A 22,364-nucleotide genomic window follows, 5' to 3' on the forward strand; every position below is an offset into this window, starting at 1 on the left:
CTTTCAATACTCCGTAATAAGATGGTAAAAAGTAGTTACAACCTGTTTAATGGGACCGGTTTCAACACATTTTAAGTGTCATCACGTCACCTTTTGCTCTTCGGCCGGAGAAACAAATGCCTACAAGACCTGCCTAGCAACGACTTTACATAAGCGAATATTTGACCTGCTTATGAACTTCAGCTATATTTGTTTTCGGCGCAAGATAGTGATGTTCTGTTTACTCTCTTGACTGTGATTATTGTGTTTTGAACATTTACTGAATTGCTACGTTATGATACAATGTTAATTTTTTGCCTGTATTCAATGTGCTAGTTGTTTTAAGATCTTCGCAAATTGGCTGATGATGACACTTAAAATGTGTTGAAACCGGTCCCATTAAACAGGTTGTAACTACTTTTTACCATCTTATTACGGAGTATTGAAAGGTGGATCCTAACCTATAATATTGTACATCTTATTACACTGCAAGAAATCGAGGGACAGCGATTAGAGCTCTATCTAGCAGAGTGACCTGAGAGTTACTGATTGTCGTAAGAGCACGTGTATTTGTTTGTGCAGTTTTTGGCATTATTTATGCGTTTGCATTAAGCTGACATAAGTAAATAGTAGCGTGTGTCATTCCTTTATATCTTCTCTCAATATGAGTGGAAAGATGTGTGCTGTGTTTGGCTGCAATAACTATGAAGTGCAGAAGGATTCGCGGTCTTTCCTCCATTTCCCTCGTGACAAGAAAATGTAAGTAAATATTGTGTTTGCATATATATTCTTCCAGTTACATAGAGATTTTTAGAGTACTTCCTAAATTTCTGACCTGCGCCAACCACATTTTAACTGGCTTAAAATATAATAAGCTTATTTTATTGTATAGTGCAGCAGTTAACCTTCAATACCGATGTGTTGTATTATATTTAAATCTAAGAATTTCATTTTTGTCCGTATTGAACTGAGAATGGAAGATAAGAAACTTAAAAGGGTCAACCTTTTCAATACAAATAAATGTTATAGTTTATTTACAACATATATTTACACTTGGAACTAGTTTCGACGCTGTTTGGCGTCATCTTCAGCCAAAATGTGGGAAATAGGCTAGCATGAAGACATTTATATTACAAGGTGTTACATTAGTGTGATTAAATGAGAGAACATGAAGACGCGAAGTACAATGTTAGTTTTCAAAGTGGTCCTGAAGGGTGAGTCGAACTTATATAAACATGAGATAACATAATCACTTGAACAATAAAACATATAAACTGTAACAAAACCATGCGGAAGTACAAGATGATTGGCATTGGAGATTCAAATTAGTTCAGACACTCTTCCACTGAATGTTGCCTGCCGCGAGTGTAGTACAAAATATAGGTTATATTTCAATAAACACAAACTTCTCAAAAATGCACATAACATAACATATTTGGGTTGAGGTGAAATTTGGCAGTTACGGATTGAAATCACTTATTGAATAAGCGTCAATTCAAAAAACAGCTGTAAAGGGTGAGACAAGAATTGCACAAGCGTGAGTTTGGACTCGATAAAGGCAAAAAACACATGAAACACACTCGAAAATGTAGGTTCGTGATGGATTTGGCACAAAGCGTCTGAGTTTAATCATTCATTGAATGTCACCGGTGCGAGTGTAGTTCAAATGTGAGTTAGGATTTAAACAGCCTCATAGAATTGCACGTGAACTCTGAACTTATGTTGCGAGATGATGTGATACGTGTGATATGTGGGTTTGATTTAATTCAGGAAAATACAGGGAGAAAATTTTAAGTGTTTCGACTTCTTCTCGCATGATGATGTAGTATGCATTAGCCTTGCGTCTTGGGTGGTGTGGTAAGTCCCAACTGACGAGCCTAACTTAGCACACGAGGGCGAAACGCAGGCAGCCAAGAATGAGTTAGCTGGAAATTTTATAATGTCCAATAACGGACCATTATATCGGTATTATTCTTCTCGCATACCGCGGGAAGTCCCGAGCGAGCACCATATGGCTTCTGTCAACACGGCGAGATAAGAAGTGTTCACTGCAATGCGCAGCTGTTTAGCACTCTGTCCCTCAGTTAGAAAATATTGGACTTTTAAGGTGTGTTGTGAGGTTATTATCACAATGGTTAAATACAATATAGAGCGAAGAATATTTTCGGTCGAGTGTTATTTGCACAAGAAGAAGAAACCAGTTAAAAGGTTCCTTCGAAAATTTCCCGGTACAACAGTACCATCAAAACGTTACATGCATCAGCTCGTTTACAAGTGGCGTAGTACTAGTTCCGTAAGCAATAAGAAAAAGAAGCGAAGGAGAACAGCTCTCACACAAGAGAGGTTAGAAGATATACAGGCAAGACTCCGGGTCAGTCCACATAAGTCGCTTCGGAGATTAGCTCAGGAAAGCGGTATTTCACCTTCTTCAGCACATAATGCAACAAAATTGTTACGTTTACGATCTTATCGGACTCATTCCGTCCATAACATACTGCCTACCGATTTCAATGCAAAAATACGATTTGGCAATTGGCTAATAAATAGTGTCCACGACGGTGTTGTGGATCCGAACTTTCTTTTTATGAGCAACGAAGCCTGGTTTCATTTGAGTGGATATGTCAATTCACAGAACAATAGAATCTGGGATACAGACAACCCGCACATTTTACAGCCGAGACCTCTGCACGATCTGAAGGTGGGTGTGTGTGGTGCGCTATCAGTGCCTGACGAATTATCGGTCCAATATTTTTTCAGGACACGGTTACTCCTGACCATTATATTCACAACATTCTGGAACCATTTTTTGCTGAACTGACTGAAGAAGAGAAAAGGTACGGCTATTTCCAGCAGGATAGTGCAACGGCCCATACGGCGCGTAGCTCTACGCGACGGTTACGGGAAATGTTCGATGATGATCAGATCAGTAAAGGCTTATGGCCCCCTCATTCGCCTGATTTAAGCACATGTGAATTTTATCTATGGGGAAATCTTAAAGGAAAAAATTACAGGAATAATCCTCGAACTGCAGAAGAATTAAAAACTAAAATTAGGAACATTGTGCGTTCTATCGGTGTCCATGAACTACAAACTGTGTTCCGAAATCTCATTACAAGATGTGAAGCTTGCATTGCAGCTGAAGGAATCACTTTCAGCATCGTCTGTAAATACTGGTGAGTTCAGTTTAATTTCCTAGTTGATTTGTTTATTCATTTACTTATTTGTCCAGAGCATCATGTAGCCGGCGAGTTCAGTTTCGTTTAGTTTCTATAGGCGTAATCATGCCGCTTCTTTGAGCCGACTATGCCTGCTTGTCATGGCGGGCACTGCGCTCGCTGTCTCCGCTTCCCAGCACGCCTAATCCTCGGCACTCCGCTCTGTATTTTCAAATTAATCACCCTGTACATATGCATGTGTGTGTGGCTGGTTGTGCTCCAAATTACCCCATTTGGAATGCCGTAATGTGTTGTCAAGCACTGAAGAAAATAATATGGGTGATTTAAGAAATGTACATATTTTGTTAAAACAATATGATGCAAATTTGCTTTACCCTAATGCAGAGATGCCAACTATTACGATTCAATCATAATAATTATGAATTACCCATCACAATTACGCCTTTACGAATCACACACCTCAAATTACGATTTTTTGTTGATTTTCAAACCTAAGTGTATGAGGTGTTCAAAAGTACAGACAAGGAATGCCATTACAGCTTTAATTCTCAGAATATTATTTTTGGACTTCTCGGTAATCATTTATACCCCTTTCCTGTCCCTCATTTGAGAATATATCGAGTTTTCTCCCGCCGAACTCAGTGTGTGCTTACATTACCGGAGAAATCGGCACCTGTAAAGCGGTATATCTTGCGGAGCTGTTGTCTTTGTTCGTCACATGACCAGACTTCCTTGAAATATGCGAGTTGTTTTGCCTTTTGTTTTGGCGGCGAAGTGGTGAGAAACTCCGTATCATTGTGGATACTGCGTGCGTGACTGTTGAAATATTTATTGCGATTTTGGTTGCCAAATTTACATATATTGCTCTTGTAGGATATATGCTAATCGTGTATTACAAAATGCGAAAGGTTTGAAATAATGAAGCGATTTATTGTGCAGGAAAATACGTGTGGTGACGTTACCGTGATTAGTGATGCTAGTAATAAACCAAAAGTTGTTCAAAACTTTAGGGAGGAATACTCGAAAGAATGGCCCTGTTTATTGCGTTCCTCAAAATCTCATTCACGCATGTTTTTGTAGTGTGTGTAGCCGCAAATTTTCAGTTGTGTATGGTGACGAAGAACAAGACTGAGTTCTGTGCTAATATGAACACCGGGTTACGTAGCACATACCTATCTACGAAATGTCACTGTAATATTTGCCCTAAATGGAACATAATTGCTTTTACATAAATAAACTCGAAAATATGCGGTAAATTAAGAAATAGTACGAAATGGTTTACTTGAAGAGAATGATATGGATACATACTTTACTACCTTACAACTATTTTTTTTCTGCTACGTCGTAGCGCTTCCGTATGTGTTTTTTTGTCCAACACTTTCGTGTGTGATGTCTTTGCTCACTGAAGTTGTTTGTATTAATTAGGTGTCGTTTTCTTCATGTTGCTCATTCGTTTTGTGTCCTAACTCATTCATAAATGATATATTTATTGGTCCGGGGATCATGCTATTTTCCTTTCAACAAAAAAGTAATATATTTATTTTGCTGTTTGAACTGCCCGCGCTAGTCATATGGACAAAGATAATGAGAATTCACAGACATTGCACTCCCTGGACCTCAAGAAAGAAACAAATGACGGCACAAGAAGCGGAATACAACATAAGTGAGTCCTGTCTAAAGCCCGTAAGAACGTATACATATTTCTCTAGTAACGACGGTATTGCTTAATTCACAGCAGATTTTTCACTTCATGACTATGTGCCACTTGGGACAAATATTACAGTGGCATTTCGTAGATAGGTATGCGCTACATAACCTGAACACCGAACTGTTAAGTGCTCTGTTAGTGCAGAGGAAGCACACGATATCAAACGGAATAGCATGTCACCAGTGTACGTTTACCAAACAGCAACTACAAGCTGCTAAGGGCAGCAACTGCAGTACTCAACAAAAGAAATGATCCTTCAATCTACCTCAGATATGTACTGCAGATCACCTATTACTTTAGCGGGTTAGAATCATACACTCTTTATATGTCAGTCTTTGAATATCTGGTTGAATTGTATGTCGTTCATTAATTTTTCAATGATATGTACGTTAGTAAGATCTCGAAGAAAGAAAATTCTACAGCCCCCCCCCGGTGCCCGAACGGCTACATTACGAATTGCCTTTCTTGAAAGTTGGCATCTCTGCTAATGTAATGGCATTATGGCAAGTATTGCTTATAGGGAAAGTTTGAATGTTTTTGAGGCTAAATTTATAGATTTTCTTCCTGTTAGTAGGCTTCAAGTTAAAAGGAAAATTGTCCAGCTCTTAAATGTAAATTCATTGAATCATGTGTGTAAGGAATATGCTGATATTTTTGTTGACTAGTGTTTTAATGTGATGATACAATGCTTTTAAATGAGAAAAAAGACAAATCTAGCCGTGTACGTTCAGGCAGGAATGCTAAAGCTAAAAAGTAATGCATAAATGATAGATCAAGCCCTTTCACAGCAGTCCATTTCACATCTTGATTATATTTCAGTTAAATAATTCTTCATTCATTTATCCACAATTGCTTTACCAACATTGCAGTTAATATCTTAGTAACACTTTCTTTCTAGACATAATTTATTTATCCATTTCCGTATATACATCTCCATTGATAATTGAATTTAGCGCGAATTTTCAGGTCACGCCACTAGGAGCGCTACTTATGACTTGTCTCCCATTTTAGCAAGGCTAAATCCGGAAGTGTCGCATATTGTCTCGACTGTATTTGAAGTGGCTGAAAGAGACTGATCTGGCATGGGGTAAAGCACGATTTGAGGAGGTGCGAAGAGCTAAACCTAGCAACACGGAGAAGAGACAAGAGGAAGTTTCTTAATCCTCTTGCACTCCGCCTGTATGCAGGGGTTTGCTCGAAGCAGCTCAAACTAATTTTTGTGATTTTGTAATCGAATTACAAAAAATCAACACTTAAAGAGTTTAACAAACTAAAATAAAATTACACTAATGTAGGAAACTATGACCATTTCAGAAATGAATATATCATGGATGTATTATTGGTAAAGCAGGGAAAAAATTAAAATTTGAAAATCATTTTTAAAAAATAAAAAAATGGTTTTCAATGTCACAAATATCAGATGTTATTATGTCTTCTTTACTCTTAAACCTGAAATAATATTTAATTCTGAATAATTTGATATCAATATGATTTTTTTGTCACAATTCACTGATGAAGTATGACACAAAGTTATTCACTGTACACGTAACTGTCATTGATGTCAGGTTCTTCATAGTTAATGCAAGGTGAGCAGCAGCGACTGTGCAGAAAACTACAGGAGTAAAATTGTCGCTTCCCACATAACGGGAATCGTTTTCAACAAAAAAAGTCTCTGTTATTGTCTACAAATCATCTGAGAATTCAAGGATAAATGATTCAGCCTTGAACATGGCCCAGCCATTATGAGAAAAACGATGACGCAAGCACATGCAACAAAGGAGTAATTACAAGATGGATAATAATGGTTCGGGAAGTACAGCGAACACACGATATACCAAAGAAACAAAATAAATTCTAAACTAAACTGATAGCAAGATCAAATTGTTGTATTAATTAGCCAAACAAAACCAGATCCACAAAATAACTTCGAACTACCATGAATATTCACAGTCAACAGATTTAATTTGTCGAAAACACAAATATTTCGCAGGGCTGTTGGATCTATCTGTTTAGTAAAATGCAAATTCAGAGCTTTAAACCTTCAAGCCAGTATTAAAAGCTGACCAAGTTTTACCTTACAGTGGTAATAAATTTTAGAAAAATATCACAATTTTACATGCGGTCACAAACATTGCTATAACTTTTTTTTTGCTAGTTGCTTTATGCCGTACCGAGACAGATAGGTCTTATGGTGACGATGGGACAGGAAAGGCCTAGGAATGGGGAGGAAGCGGCCATGGCCGTTAATTAAGGTTTTGCCTGGTGTGAAAATGGGAAACCACGGAAAACCATTTCAGGGCTGCTGACAGTGGGGTTCGAACCCACTATCTCCCAGATGCGAGCTTACAGCTGCGCGCTCCTAACCGCATGGCCAACTCGCCCAGTGCTATAACTTTTAAACGACTTGTCTGGTTTTGTTCAAAATAAGTAGAAATGCAGTTCATATCATGCAGATGTTATATCTACAGGGTACATACAAAAAGGTGGCATGCAAAGTAAAATAATGTCTAATTACCTTCTTTTTGGAATAAAATTCGAATCGACAGTTGTCGATGACCACTCGGGTGAGCATTCACTTATATTACTATCATTATGTACATCACACATAATTTCCTGCTGTACAAAATCATCATCACTAACACTTTCATCTTCACTCGGATTATTCTCAGCACTACTTTCACCTAATATGCATTCAAGAGCTGCATTAGATAAATACAGACCATGCGAGTACACCGCCATGTTGTTTACAACGATCGACATTGATGAAACAAATTCTTTTTACATCAACACAACATCGCATTACAGTAGAATCCCCTGCAAAGAATTATACCCTGTGCTGTGAGCCGAGCTAAAAGTTCACGTTGACAACCAACAGATGGCACGCAGATGTACATCTAAATCACCACTAGCCTGGTCCGTACAGGTATACGTCAAACCGCTCCTAGCCTATGTTTTGTAGGTACGTACACGTCAAACCGGTTGAGCGGTTAAGTTAGTCATGTTCATCTGTTACTATTTAACAGCCAAACAAATGACCAAAATCTCTAAATAGGACAGAGCCGATGTATCGATGCGTGAGCATTCTCGCCATAATCTCTTGCGACGGTAACTGTGATGAACCTGAAAAATGTTGTTAGAGTTCCGGTTTCCAACCACAGGTGACTCAGATTAACCCCCCACCACAAACCCTGGTCAAGATCAAGACCCAGATCAAATGGCTTAAGAAAAGTAAGAGACCAGGTGAAGATCGAATACAGGCAGAGATGATTCAGGAGGGAGGAGAGAAATTTCAAAAAAGAGTACACCGACTGATACAAACAAACTGGACCGATGAATTTCCAACAAAATGTAACAGAACTGCTCCGGTCCAAAAATCCCTCGAAACAGTTCAAGATTCAGCTGTACAAAACCCTGATCCAGCCCATACTATATGGTTGTGAGACGTGGAGTACCCAAAAGCAAGACTCCCTAGTTTTTGAGAGAAATTTTTTGTGAAAGATCTTCAGTTTGGTATTGGACGCAAGCACAGGTTAACAGAGGATCAGACAATTGTGAGCTAGAGGAAATGTACCAAGATGCCAACATAGCAGGGACTCTCAGAAGCAAGCTACTGCAATGGACTGGATGTGTGGCTAGGTGGAAGAGCACAAATGGCCATGGGAACTATTGGATTTCATCCACACAGGAAGAGATGGGAGTAATGGTCTCCATGAGGACCTGCAACAGTCAGCGAAAGGTATATACTGGCGGTGACTGACAGCGATGGATAAAAGATGGAGGAGACTTGTAGCGGCGCGTAGTCCGTTGGGCCTGACCGCGCAAAACAAATATTTTACCTGGACAGAGGATACAAATTGGTCAGACGTCTTCTGGATTTCTTGGGTTGTCTTGTATTTCTAACGGCTGAATTATGGCAAAATTCTATCCAGAAGGGCAAATGTAAAATAAGTGTGTTGTTTGTACATTGCTCAGAATTTAAAAAGAATGGAATTTCTGTATTGGTCGTGTCTACAATATCAAGAAAATGCACTTTTCAATTTTCCGTCATCTCCATCTATCTGTATGTATGGGCATTATGAGAAAATGGCTGAAGAGAATTTAATGAAAATCTGTATGTAAAGTCAGGAAATGACCCACTCCAATCTCTCTTTCTTAGCATTAATCCCGACTTGCAGGGTCTGCTGCTTTGCTACATCTCCTCCATTTCTGTCTGTCGTTGACATCTTCTGGTGTTAAGCCAACACTGTGCATGTCTGCCCTGATGTTGTCAGTCCATCTCTTTGCCGGTCTTCCTCGTGGTCTTGTTCCCTCTGGGTTGATGTGGAGCGCTGTTTTGGCAACTGAGTCGTCCTGTTTTCTCATGACGTGGCCGTACCAGCGGAGACGGGCTTCCCTCACTTTGTCTATGATGGGCGCGACACCAAACCTTTGCCGGACGTCCGTGTTCCTTATGTGGTCACATCGGGTCAGCCCCATGGACCATCGAAGCATCTTCATCTCCATGGTTGTCAACATTTGCTCCTGTTGTTTCGTCATGGGGCGACATTCAGTCCCATAGATCGCTGCTGGCCGTACCACACTCTTATAAACTTTTGCCTTTAGATATTGAGGCATCTTTTTATCACAGAGGACTCCAGTGACCTGTCTCCACTTGAGCCAAGCTGCATTTACCCTCATCCGAGTATCAGGAGTGGTGTCACAGTTTGAGGTGACGACGGATCCTAAGTACTTAAATTGCATGGTCTTCTGCAGGTCTTCTTCACTGATACTTATGGTACCTCTGGTTTGGGGGCCACATTCCAGGTATTCCGTCTTCTGGATATTGAGGTGCAGTCCATTTTCAGCCAGTCTGTCCTTCCACGTTTGAACCTGATGCTGGAGTTCAGGACGGGTTTCTTGTGCAAGTACCACATCATCGGCATAAAGAAGGGTCCAGGGATGTGAAGTCTGTATGTCAGTTGTTGCCGTATCCATGCAGAGGATGAATAGCAATGGTGAAAGGGCAGAACCTTGATGAACACCCACAGTGATATCGAAAGGCGGAGAGATTCCAGCAGGACTCCGGACAACACTAGTGGAATTGCGATACAGAAGTTGCACCCAGCTTACATACTCTTCAGGGACGCCATGACAGCGAAGAGCTCGCCAAATAAGTTCATGTGGGATATGGTCAAAAGCCTTTTCTAGGTCTAGAAATGCCATGTGTACACTCTTCTGTCTCTCTCTGTGCTTTTCCATCAAGAGGCGTGTGGCATGGATTGCATCGATGGTACTACATCCCTTAACAAATCCACACTGGTTTGGTGTTACAGAGACAATACATCTGAGTCTGCTGTCAAGTACACGTTCAAAGATCTTGAAAGTATGACAGAGGAGTCGTATAGGGCGATAGGTCGAGCAATCACTCACATCTCCTTTTCCCTTCCAGATTGGAACTGTTAAATGACCCACTCCAATCTAGGCTATAAATATTCTATTAGTGGTCCTGACGAAGAATGAATGGATTTGAATTTTAAACAATCAGTGGATCCGACCTGTAATGCCCCACATTCCCAAAAACTAGCATTAATAGTATTACTGACCAAGGGACTGCTCCTAAAGCACAATACTGAGTCGATGATGCTGGTAGTCCAAAGCGGTCCAAAATCCAGGTCATCGACCCTCATAATGGTACTTAAGGCTAGGAAAGTAGAACCATGATATTTGTCATGTTGTGGTACTAATCAAAAGAGTAGACTCGCGGTATTCCACACATTATGCTACTACACACAGGTAATGTAATGTGCACTTTTAACACAGACACACACTGCAGCAGCATTTACAGGCAACAAAAAACTATTGTGTTCCTCACATAGGTAGACTAATCACAGGGACTCGTACTATCCCATGGTGTTCCTCACATATAGTTCAGTTATTATGAGTTTCGACTTTACGTTTGAGCGCTGCCTTTTGGCGGAGGGTAAGTGAAGTAATCAACAGCCAATCATAGGCAGCCGATCACTCCGATAGAGCACGTTAGACTCCAGTTCCGTTTAGCGGTGTTGTCGATCTGTTGTTTACTGTAACCACGTGCTATCAGCTGTGTGTTGTATTGTGCTCAGTTCTTTTCGCGGTCTTTGTGTGTCTTTGTGCTAGGTGGTTGTTCGTTTATGTTTCGTAGTGTAGAGTTTATAAATTAATTGTTTAGTATAGCACGTTATATTGCAGTGAATAGTGTGTAACAGGTGATCTAGTTTATATAGTAGCTTGGTTTAATATTTCGTTCGGTAGTTATATAGTAGGTTAATTTTAGGCCTGTGTGTGAATTTGATATTCTGTCATGTTGACGCCTGTGTCTAAGGATGAAGCTCTGGAGAGAAAAAAAGCCCTTCGGAAGCGATACTCCACTAAGAAGCCAGGCCCGGGAAATTGTTTGTAATGTTAGGAAGTCATTCTTGACAAAGTGCCAACAATGGCGGCTAGAAAGAACGAGTTGATTAAGTGGTTGAAGGATCACAATATTTCGGTTCGCGATGACATGGGGAAGGGGGATCTTATGCATCAATTGGAAAAAAAAAAAGCCCCAGTACCAGATTATGTGGTGGATGAAATAGCCAGAAGGAACGGGCATACAGTAGTTCACCTTCCACTATACCATTGCCATTTTAACGCCATAGAACTGATTTGGGCCCAAGTGAAGGATTATGTAGCTGAGAATAACCGACTCTTTACAGTTTCGGAAGTTGAAAGACTTCTTTTCGAAGCCGTAGGCCGTATAAGTGCAGAGGACTGGAGCAACGTTGCGAGACACACGAAATCCGAGATTAAAGCTTGGGAGAAAGAAAGTCTCACAGACGATTATGTTGAAGACTTTATTATCCCTTTAGGGTCAAGCGAGAGTGCAACCTCAACAGACGATGACAATGCCGAAAGTGACCCAGAAATGAGTGGTATATTCGCTTTGTAGGATTATTTCCTTCGTTACGGGAAACTGAATCTAACATCAACATGAGATCTTCTACATGGTGAGTAGAAATTTAATTTTCTCACGTTTTATCTGTTCGAGCACTGACATATTTTTATCTTGTAGCCTTATCCCAAATGTGTTGTGTATTATTGTTCATCTTGTGTGAATCATGTATGTTGCTACAAAGAATAACAGATCATGGACTTATATTCCACTATTTACATTTCTGTCCGTGTTGTGTATCGTCAATCAGCTGTTTGTATTCATAGCAATTTGGCACCACCGTCTTGACTTCCGGCTAACTGTCAAGTCGAAACTCATAAAAACGGAACTATAGTGGGTAGTAATCATGGGCAAGGCTGCCTCTGTGGATCAGCGGTAGAGGGTCGGCCTCCGGATCCCAAGATAGCGGGTTCAAACCCGGCAGAGGTAGTCGGATTTTTGAAGGGCGGAAAAAAGTCCATTCGACACTCCATGTCGTGCGATGTCGGCATGTAAAAGATCTCTGGTGACACATTTGGTGTTTACCCGACAAAATTCATTAAATCTCAGCCATAGACGCCCAAGAGAGTTTCGGTTTACTCGATCTGCCATCTAGTGGGGGCCTAGAGTAAAACGGAACGTCGAAATTGACGAGCAGACAGCCAGATGGCGTCAAATTGAAATGTCTGCACACGGTAGCTGAGGCCATACGATTATTATTATTATTATTTATGGGCAAGGCAGACCCATGGTGTTGCTCAATAGTGGTACTAATCACAGATACTGTAAAACCCACCCTGATTCACACACTGTCGCTACTAATTACAGACCTATTGTGTACCTCCTAACATAGTGGTACTACGCGCAAGTAAAGGCGAACCATGGTCTTCCCCGCATGGTGGTACTAATTACAAGTAGTTTCATGGTTCTAATTCAATCATCCCTTGGTCGCCCCTTTTAGTCACCTCTTAAGACAGGCAGGGGATACCATGGGTGTATTATTTGTATGCGTCCCCCATCCACAGGGGGAAGTGTGTTTGGTTCGCAAAAGCTATTTTATTTTGCTCAAGTCCACCGGCAAGCCAGTTAGGACCCCCTATCCGCCACCTGAGACGTGCTACATGGGAGTATCACCTCTCCCCCTGCAATGCCAGCGTAGTAGGTTCGTGGTCAATAAATATTACATTACCTACTAAAGTTATACAGAATTAAATGTTCGATCAATTATGTCTTGTACATTTTTACCGTACCGGCTATTATAACAGATATTTATGAATTTCAATTTTTGTTGCTGTGTCCATATTAACGCCGAGTCACAAAAAAATATGTACCTAAAGAGAATTTAATGAAAATTGGTAATACTGTCGGGGTCAGAAAAGAACAAGTTGACCAAGGGAGATTGTAAAGGAATGATTGCTTGAAGAATAAGACAACAGAGAGTCATGAAAGAAAGATGCCCTAATATCACAGAGTTGGAAGAAAACTAAATGTGAAGACCTACAATATCGAAAGCTCATAAAACATGATCAATAACATTATATTGACCATTGCTTTTGTGATAGGCTTTGCCTCTTATGTTGCCACTCATCTCTGGTTGATGGGATTACTGCTGCTTATGGAATATAACAGCTTGCCTGAACATTGGTATGAAGTTGCTAGGGAGTTAGAAAATTTTCTTCTTTAGCCTGCCAAGCCTCTGGTTCATTTTTCTGGTACTACTGGTACGTAAAACACTGGTTAATCATAGTATTCCTGCTATTGGATCCCTACTCTGAGGCGCTGATTGGAATGAGAAGTGTGCACACTTAAAGAAATAATGGCATAAGTGTGCTCACGGCTGTCTGTGATCTGGTTATTCCAGCTCAGGAACTTTGGACTGCTGGATTGGCAGAGTAGTAGTCAGAAAATGTGCTGTTTTTCATTCGATAGCATTGCTTTTAATCACGACATTCCTACCGACTTCATTGTAATGAGCTATGCTGATTTCAGTTGGGAAAAACCACAAAGACAGTTTTTCTGAGGATGTAAAGAGGCAGGTGCAAAGCAACTGTCTGCCATTATACTGAAAACTACTAAACTTGATTGACTGGCAGGAGACAAGTGGGCTTGCCATCATAATGAAAACTCCCCAACTTGATTGTGACTGATAGTAGGTAAAAAGGCTTGCTATTACAATGGCTAAATGGTTAGCGCGCTGGCATTTGGTCACAGGGGTGCCGGGTTCCGATTCCCGGCAGGGTTGGGAATTTTAACCATCACTGGTTAATTTCCTTGGCACGGGGGCTGGGTGTATGCGCTGTCTTCATCATCATCATTTCATCCTCATCACGACACGCAGGTCTCCTACGGGCGTCAAATCAAAAGACCTGCACCTGGCGAGCCGAACCTGTCCTGGGATCTCCCGGCACTAAAAGCCATACGCCATTTCATTATTACAATGAAAATTCCCTAACCCAGTCTTCACGAGAAAAGATGTATGGTGACTTTCCCGTCACATTTATAATAGATTTTAAATAACTAGATGCGAGTCATGAAGTATTTTGCAGCTCAGTTTATGCCTTCATGTGATTTCTGGCCTACTGAGTGGGCTGGACCGTCGTTATATGCATTTCCTTATTCTCTGCTTGAAAATTGTGCGCCTCCTAGCGTACTGGCATTGTACTAGGCTTCCTGGTCGCTAGTGTGTGCTGCTCCTTGGGTACGGAAAGTCGAACTTGCTCCGCGATCATGTGATGTAAGACGACAATGACCGAGTAGTTCAGTTGTTCTGATTATTATTCACAAGAAGGCAGCTTGCTGGGCAATGATCTGATTGAATATTAAGTGATACAAGTACCCATTTGAGAGCTGTGGAGATGATACTAGGACTGGATCCAGGGTGAATAATTACCCATCTGGGCGATTAGGCCTGAAATGTTGGTTTTTCTTAGAATTTGGCATTCTCCGACCTTGTAAGTATATTGTACTTCCATTTGACCTTCATGGCGGGATAATTTGAAAGGTTCATAATGTAAAATTAAATGAATCTATGCGTAGGAGCTCCAAACAATAATTGTTTACGAATAAGTTAATGGTATAAATCTCTATTCGGTGGTTTAAATTGATATTGTTTAACTTATTGCAATCATGGTTATTATCTTGTAGATTTTGCAACCACCATTTTGGGAATAAAGGTAATAAGGTGAAAACTTTTCTAATGGACTAGGTCCCATTCACAATGCAAACGTAACAGTAAACTTAACGATGTAACATAACCGTAAAATTAACGTAACATTTGTGGTATTCACAATGGAGAAACGTAACATTAACGTAAAGAGTACACAGCAGCCAATCAAAACACTGCCATGTTATTTAGCACGGAAGTCGGGTTTTGGACTATCTCGCAGTTTTATATTTCAATACCTCGATGGAATCAAACAACGTGGTAGCAGAATTCATATTACTTCAAACATCTATTGCTTTGCTCCTGGGAAAAGGCGATCTAAACAACGGTGCAGAAAATGGATTCATCCCTTGAATCCAAGGTTACCTCAGTGTGATTTTGGTAATCTAATGTAAGAAATGACCCTCATCAGTTCGTTTTGGACATGTGGATGAAACCTGAACTGTTTGCCTTTCTTACGATTTATTTCCCCTTTTCTAATAAAAAGAAATGTAAGGTCTCCTTTACCGACATCTATGCCCCTATCTATCACACCCCGATGAGATGTTTGGATGATATCATTTTCGTAAACTAGTAGTCCATATAATGTTAAGAAATATACAGGGACACTGTTTTATTTATTACAGGGATTGTCTCTCGTCCGTTCGCCAGCGCTGCGAGCTTGTCTCCCGCCATTTACCGTCAGATTTCATTGCTAAAGGATATTTATTTCCACCTAGAATTTTTCGGTACAGCGTGTTTGTAATTCTTTCTCCAAAGATTGTTTTGAAAGAGAATTACAAGCGTTTCATCGAAAGAAGTCATTATATCGTGCACAAAATACAATGTTTACCTCTGCTCTGATTGGCTGGTTCTTAAAGTTAACGTAAAATTAACTGCAAGAGCTTGGAGTTTGCAATCCCTTAATTTTACGAACTTGCAGTTAAGTTTACGTCGGCGCATTGTGAACGGTTTCATTAAGACAAGATGGCCGCTAACTTCTGAGTTAACGTTAATTTTAAGTTTACGTTACGTTTGCATTGTGAATGAGGCTCTACTCGGTTTGCTTGGGTAGCCATCTTGTTGTTATGTGGGTGTCACGTGACCCGTTGCGATGTAACAGAATGTAAACAGTTTGGGGGCGTTTGCTCTACAGAGTCCGACATTTGAGTCTCGTCTTATTATTATGACATTTGACGTTCGCCGATTGGGATGGAATTTTTCCTGGTGTGGTTGGATTTTTCCTCCGGTCTCGTGATAATTACGCCTGACCTACTGAGGCTCTTGTGGTAACGATTTTGAGCCTGCATTATTTCTTCGTGGCTGTTAATTGGATTATAATTGTTTTTCTTCTCCTAGATTATTTGATGCTTGCATGCCGTTTCATTACCGATTTCAAATCCTAAATACAAACCGAGTTAGTGCCCTAGAAAATGTTTTCGATTTTCATATCCTAATTGAAGACTTCAACATTGTGAGATTGGTTTTAATGCATTTTCCCCTTTACTAATTTCTGATTTATTGTTGATATCTCAATTTAATTTGTAGTGTGTTAAACATGGTCGGAAGTCTTTTTAAATCAATTTAATTTAAAGTTTCTTTTTTCAACCAAAATCTGAGAATTTTATTATTTCAGCCAAGGATAAATTAAAATTAAGTTTTAATCGTTCTGCTTGGCCTCGTGTACCCTTGCTTTCACACTCTGCGACGACCTTTTCCTTGGGATCTCTTGGGTGTGTTTATTTTATTTTTTGTTCTATTGCTTGTTTGATCCCTGGTCGTGCGAAACTCTCTCACTTTGTTCGATTTCTTGTGTCGTGAGACGTTTCTTGGGTAACGTTACGAACTATGCAGTTTTAATATAATCTTACTCACAACGTGTACACTACTTAACCCTTAGATTCCCATAAATAAATTGCCAAGCTATTTTGCCTGATAATGCAGGGTCTCTTTTTTAAAAAACTCGAGATGTTCTTGACGTATCTGCCTGGTCTTGGTAATACTCCAGCCTGGTCGACAACATATTTCTAATGTTATAAGTGGAAATTAATGACATTTTACTTGGAGTGCGTCTCAAGAGGTCAGATGTGTTCATTGCTATGTCCAGGAACCTACCATCCCGCACCAAGAAGTACATTTACTTTTATAACCTATACTCCGCACAGCTTTACTTTTAAATTGAAGTTTCGCAAAACAAACGAGCATCGCCTTTCCTCTGTTGCCAGCGCGCTACGCCCGCGAGAACAGCTGATGCAATACGACCACGATTAACAGCCCTTGTAAAATGTAATACCGTACTCAGAAAAACGAATGAATATGGATTGAAAAATTCACAAAAACTACATGTACTAACAACATCTGACACTAATAAGTATATTATTAAGAATAAAAGACAATGAGGAAATAACACATCACTCACCGCTAATGGCTGGCACAGGAAGGGGGTTATGGCCTACAAAGGCAACACTCCACTAATATCAGAGTCACTGGAACCCTCCAACAATATGAAAAACACACTAATTACTGAAGGAAAATGCAAAAGATCGCAAAGCATACCAAATACCATACACGCTGAGCGAGATACGATAACCACGTGGTGAATATAAATAACATAGTTGGCAACTAGGTTTCGAGATCGTGCTCTGCCGATATAAATCTATATGAATGGCAGCTTGGGATTGGTTGGATGTCTATGCTTCAGCGCATAATCACCAGAGAGAGCCAAAATCTTCCAAAACGTCAATTTAGAAGTAGAGCCGTGCAGGGTATAATGAATAGTATTACACGCCACTTTCACTTCTGAAGTAGCTACTTGCATTCCTATTGGCACATGATCTCGTTCCCGTCAATAATGTTAATCATAATCCGTTACCAGCCCCAGCACAATAAAAGCACAGGTCTTGTCCAGATCCTATCCTAACGTCCGCACGGCAAGAACAACTCCTCACCAATCGTGTAACAATATTCACCACCACCAGCTATCGAAGTACCACTCACTCCTTAGTTCCTAAGTACAGAGGTTGGCAGCACTGAGCAACATTTGACATCTTTCCTGAGAAGACCATGAGCGTGTAAACGAATAACAATTGTTACGCAGGTGTGAAAGGCTTGTCGACCGGGCTGGAGTAATGATCACTAAAATAGTTCAGTTTTGCCATTAATGTTTAGCTGTCTTGATATTACTGGTAATGCCCTGAGGGGAATAAACTGAAATTCTTCATATATTTTTATGAAGTATTCCACGCCTGACTACTCATTCCTTCTACACGGCTGACAAACATTTCTGGGGAGAACACTGACATTGGTGGTGTCACATGGGATATCAGAGGCCTTTGCAGCTCTAACTTGGGGCCAATGGCCTAGTCACAAGCCGGACCTAACCAATCCAGACCAATGGTTTTGTCACTCCCCGGAACTAACCCATCCAGCCCAATAGTTTTGTCCCTCCCCAGACCTAACTAATCCACCCCAATGGTCTTGTCACTAAGAATGCACAAGTTGACATGTTATGCGACGTCCAGCCGTGCCATGTTTGATATCTAACCTGACTTTCGCACACTAAGTATGAAGTTTTACCGAAGCCTGTTGTAAAGAATATTACAGTATCATCTCTGTACAAAGAACAATCAGCATTCATTAGATCTGCAATTTCGTTCCAAATTTGGGCTTTCTTACTCCACATTTTCCACTCCAGCCCAGGGTGATGTCAGCAACCATTCACCCAAGAAATCTGGCTTTAGTGAAAACTGAAGTGTCATCATGGGGTAGATAGCCAAAGGAATATGATTATAATTTTTCATTTCGCAGTCCAGTACTTGCTACATTCAGCTGCGCGCGAAACGACTGTCAATTGTTTACACGCTCGGGAAGGATGATGTCAAGCGGTACTCAGTGCTGCCAACCTATATACTTACGAATGAGTGGTGCTTCGATAGCTGGTGGTGGTGATTATTGTTACACGATTGGTCTGGACTGGTTCCTGCTGTGCGGACAGTTAGGACACTGCCTTCGTGATGTACAGGCCGTACTGTACCTCCGATGACGTCACACAAAGAGGCGAACTGTTTCCTCCGCTCGACCCGTGTAATACAAGGACATGATGCGTCTGTACCTTTTGTAATTATGAAAAATTTACAAATGTTGTATTAATATTACAGGTGAGATCACTAAAACCTGTAATCGCATCAAAACTCTTAAGTAATTTTAGGAGGAGTAGGTTTGAAGTGCAATCTACGCGGTCAAAATTTCAGTGTTTTACTCGTCAATGTACCCAACAATAAAAGTATTATGCACTAATATAAATATGGAGACAACAAACGTGCAATAGTAATCTTTACTTTCATACCTCTAAATGGCCATATATACAGTAGCTTTATGTTGTTGTTGTAGTTTGACACTTCTGGCACTATCGTTCAAAGACTGCCTGAGCCCTTTCTTCTATACAGACATTTGTATCACTTTTTGTTTAGGAATAGCCCAAGTTTTTCCAAATATTAATGCACTGATCAGCCAGATCTATTAGTTACTTCCCACATTCACGGACGCTGCTGAGGAATGGTTTTTACTCACATTAATTTTGGGGAGAAAAGGCAGCGCGTACTCAACATTACGAACCCAAGAAATAACCATATGTAGGTTCGATTGGTTACTGTCCACTTTCATACTTGTTCTGTATCAACAATAAAACGCTCTGTGGTAAACCTGTGTAACAAGAAAGTCAAAAGCAGAACTCATCATCAGCTCTGGAAAATGAGTGAGACATACACCTTTATTCTTCGCAACAGGTATCCGTTCGGGATTTTCGTCTATCATAAAGGTAGCCTGCCCCCATACGAAGAAGATGAAAATATTAATATCTGTTTACTTGTATAGTTGTATTTTCGCCGTGCTACGCATAAGTTCTTAGCATTGTGTCAAATGCGAACTTTCACACACTGTATTTAAATTTGTTGCACATTATATTTCCACAAAAACGTGTTATACGATAACAATTAAATGAATAAATTACACGAGAAATATTACGTCCCTTGAATTTACATTACTCACCACGTGAAGATACCATGCCTAACCTAAACTATGAGGTCTCATTATCTTAATAACAGCTGTTTACGTAAATCCTGATGTGATAAATTTAAAGGAAAAACATGCAATATACTTAAATATAAATGCTTGTCTCTCAACGGTCACAATTATCCTAAGAATGCCCCCAATCCTTATGGATTACATTCACAAGTACAATTTGTAACATTCGCTTAGGTCGCCTTAATTGATCAGCTGATTGGCTTGGCGCGCTTTCTACAGTACGGCCTGTATATTACGAAGGCAGTGGTTAGGATAGGATCTGGACGGTTAGAAGCTGCTAAGCCCCTAGTTTCGTGTGGCAACACGATTGGTCTGGACTGGTTCTTGCCATACGGACGGTTAGGATAGGACCTGGACAAGACCATTGGTCTGGACTGGTTCTTGCTGTGCGGACGGACAGGATTTGGACAAGACCCTTGGTCTGAATGGTTAGAGCCTCGAAGCGGCCCTATGCCTCTAGTTTCGTGTGGTGTTTCTTGTTTGTGTTTTTATGTAATTTATCATAGGTTATAAACTTCATGGTTCTGATCCGTATTGAATTGCAAGTACAATGTAATTATTAAATTAATGTAGTAATGGTCCACCTTTCAATACTATAATATGTAATATTCTAAATTACATTAATTAGGGACTAGTTTCGGCCTGGGCTGGCCATCTTCAGCCTTAATGTAAAACACCTATGTTTTCATTTGTTTTTATGTCAATTGTGTGCATGTACATTTGTTTAGTTATTAGGTGTTTTACATTAAGGCTGAAGATGGCCAGCCCAGGCCGAAACTAGTCCCTAATTAATGTAATTTAGAATATTACATATTATAGTATTGAAAGGTGGACCATTACTACATTAATAATTACATTGTAATTTATCAGCACTGATGGCAATGACATCATATTCTGTTCACAATGACCAATGAGAATGCAAGTAGCTATTTTAGCCATGGCCGATCCTGCTCTTTTTTTTTTTTTTGCTAGTTGCTTTACGTCGCACCGACACAGATAGGTCTTATGGCGACGATGGGACAGGGAAGGGCTAGGAGTGGGAAGGAAGCGGCCGTGGCCTTAATTAAGGTACAGCCCCAGCATTTGCCTGGTGTGAAAATGGGAAACCACGGAAAACCATTTTCAGGGCTGCCGACAGTGGGGTTCGAACCTACTATCTCCCGAATACTGGATACTGGCCGCAATTAAGCGACTGCAGCTATCGAGCTCGGTGATCCTGCTCTTTATTAGGTTATAAAAGTAAATGTACTGCTGAGGTTGAGATGGTGGGTTTCTAGACATTGCAATGAACACATATTTTTTCTAAAAGGAATTCTAAGTGCATTATTTTCGCTTCCTTATAATGTTAATAAACTCTGGGCTGCGGAAGGTAAAATTATACCGAAATATGTCATTCAAAATGTAGAAAATGAGAGGACCAAAACGCAATCAGTCAATACCTATGATCACTGAACGGTGGTAGTGTTGAGCTGTCATTAATCTAGGTAGCTGAAAATAACTGCAAATTAAGAAACTATACCTTACTCCCAAACTTACCGCTTATTGAACTGAAGACTGATCGAATTATTAAACAACAAACAGTACTACCTGATCAAACAGTTGCTGGTGAACGTGGGTTTCAACTGTCAACGTTCTATATTACTGAAATATAACCATGATTTTCCCAAATAGAGGAGAATTGTGCAGTATATAATAGTAATAAAGGACTTTTTTTCTAACTGGCCGTTCGAATGAACAATCGAAATTACGTTTACCTTTTTTCGAAATATAGGTTTGGTTTGACCACCAAATCCCTGCTGTTTCCTGTCGTATCTTCGCCTTCCCTGGGATGCCTGCCTTTCTTTCGACTTCTTATATTGTGTCACTTTATGAGGCTTGTGCTTCTTGCATTTCTTGCAGAAAGTGCGACGTTGTTTAGGTACATTCACCTGAAAATTGAATGCACATTTTACAAACTTATACAACAGCTATGAACGATCAGCTCTACCGTGAAACGAATTATTTTAGAAAATTAAAACTTTCACTTTGTCGACATCAGTAAATTAGTCACGATACTTCAAAAAACTATTTTTGAAATGTTGATGAATATTGATATTATAGCCCAAAATTCACATGGTCCGAACATACCATTTTGGATTACGTGAAGAAAGGATGTAGGTGGCGACTGGTGGAAGGAAGTTCGATACGTGCTACACCAGTCAAATCACCAACACATACCAACAAAATACCCCAAAACAATACTAAAACGCTGGAAAAATCGGAGAATTTAATTTCTATAATAATTTTATAATAATTCTTTAGCAGTAATGACGCTCAAGAATTCTACATAATTGCTGTCTAAATTTCATT

General features: G+C 40.0%; 1 protein-coding gene across 1 annotated transcript in view; it reads right to left on the bottom strand.

Moving 5' to 3' along the window:
* The window catches only part of RpL36A (ribosomal protein L36A), a 44,425-nt gene extending 22,160 nt beyond the window's left edge, over nt 1-22,265 (bottom strand). The window contains exons 1-2 of the mRNA XM_067153796.1: nt 22,143-22,265; nt 21,770-21,943 (exon numbers count right to left, since the gene is read on the bottom strand). Coding sequence (XP_067009897.1) covers nt 21,770-21,943; nt 22,143-22,145 — 177 coding nt within the window. The 5' untranslated portion in view covers nt 22,146-22,265. The remainder of the gene's footprint in view (nt 1-21,769; nt 21,944-22,142) is intronic.
* Nucleotides 22,266-22,364: the final 99 nt, after the last annotated feature.

This window comes from Anabrus simplex, chromosome 9, assembly GCF_040414725.1.
Source record: "Anabrus simplex isolate iqAnaSimp1 chromosome 9, ASM4041472v1, whole genome shotgun sequence".
Taxonomy (NCBI): Eukaryota; Metazoa; Arthropoda; class Insecta; order Orthoptera; family Tettigoniidae; genus Anabrus; species Anabrus simplex.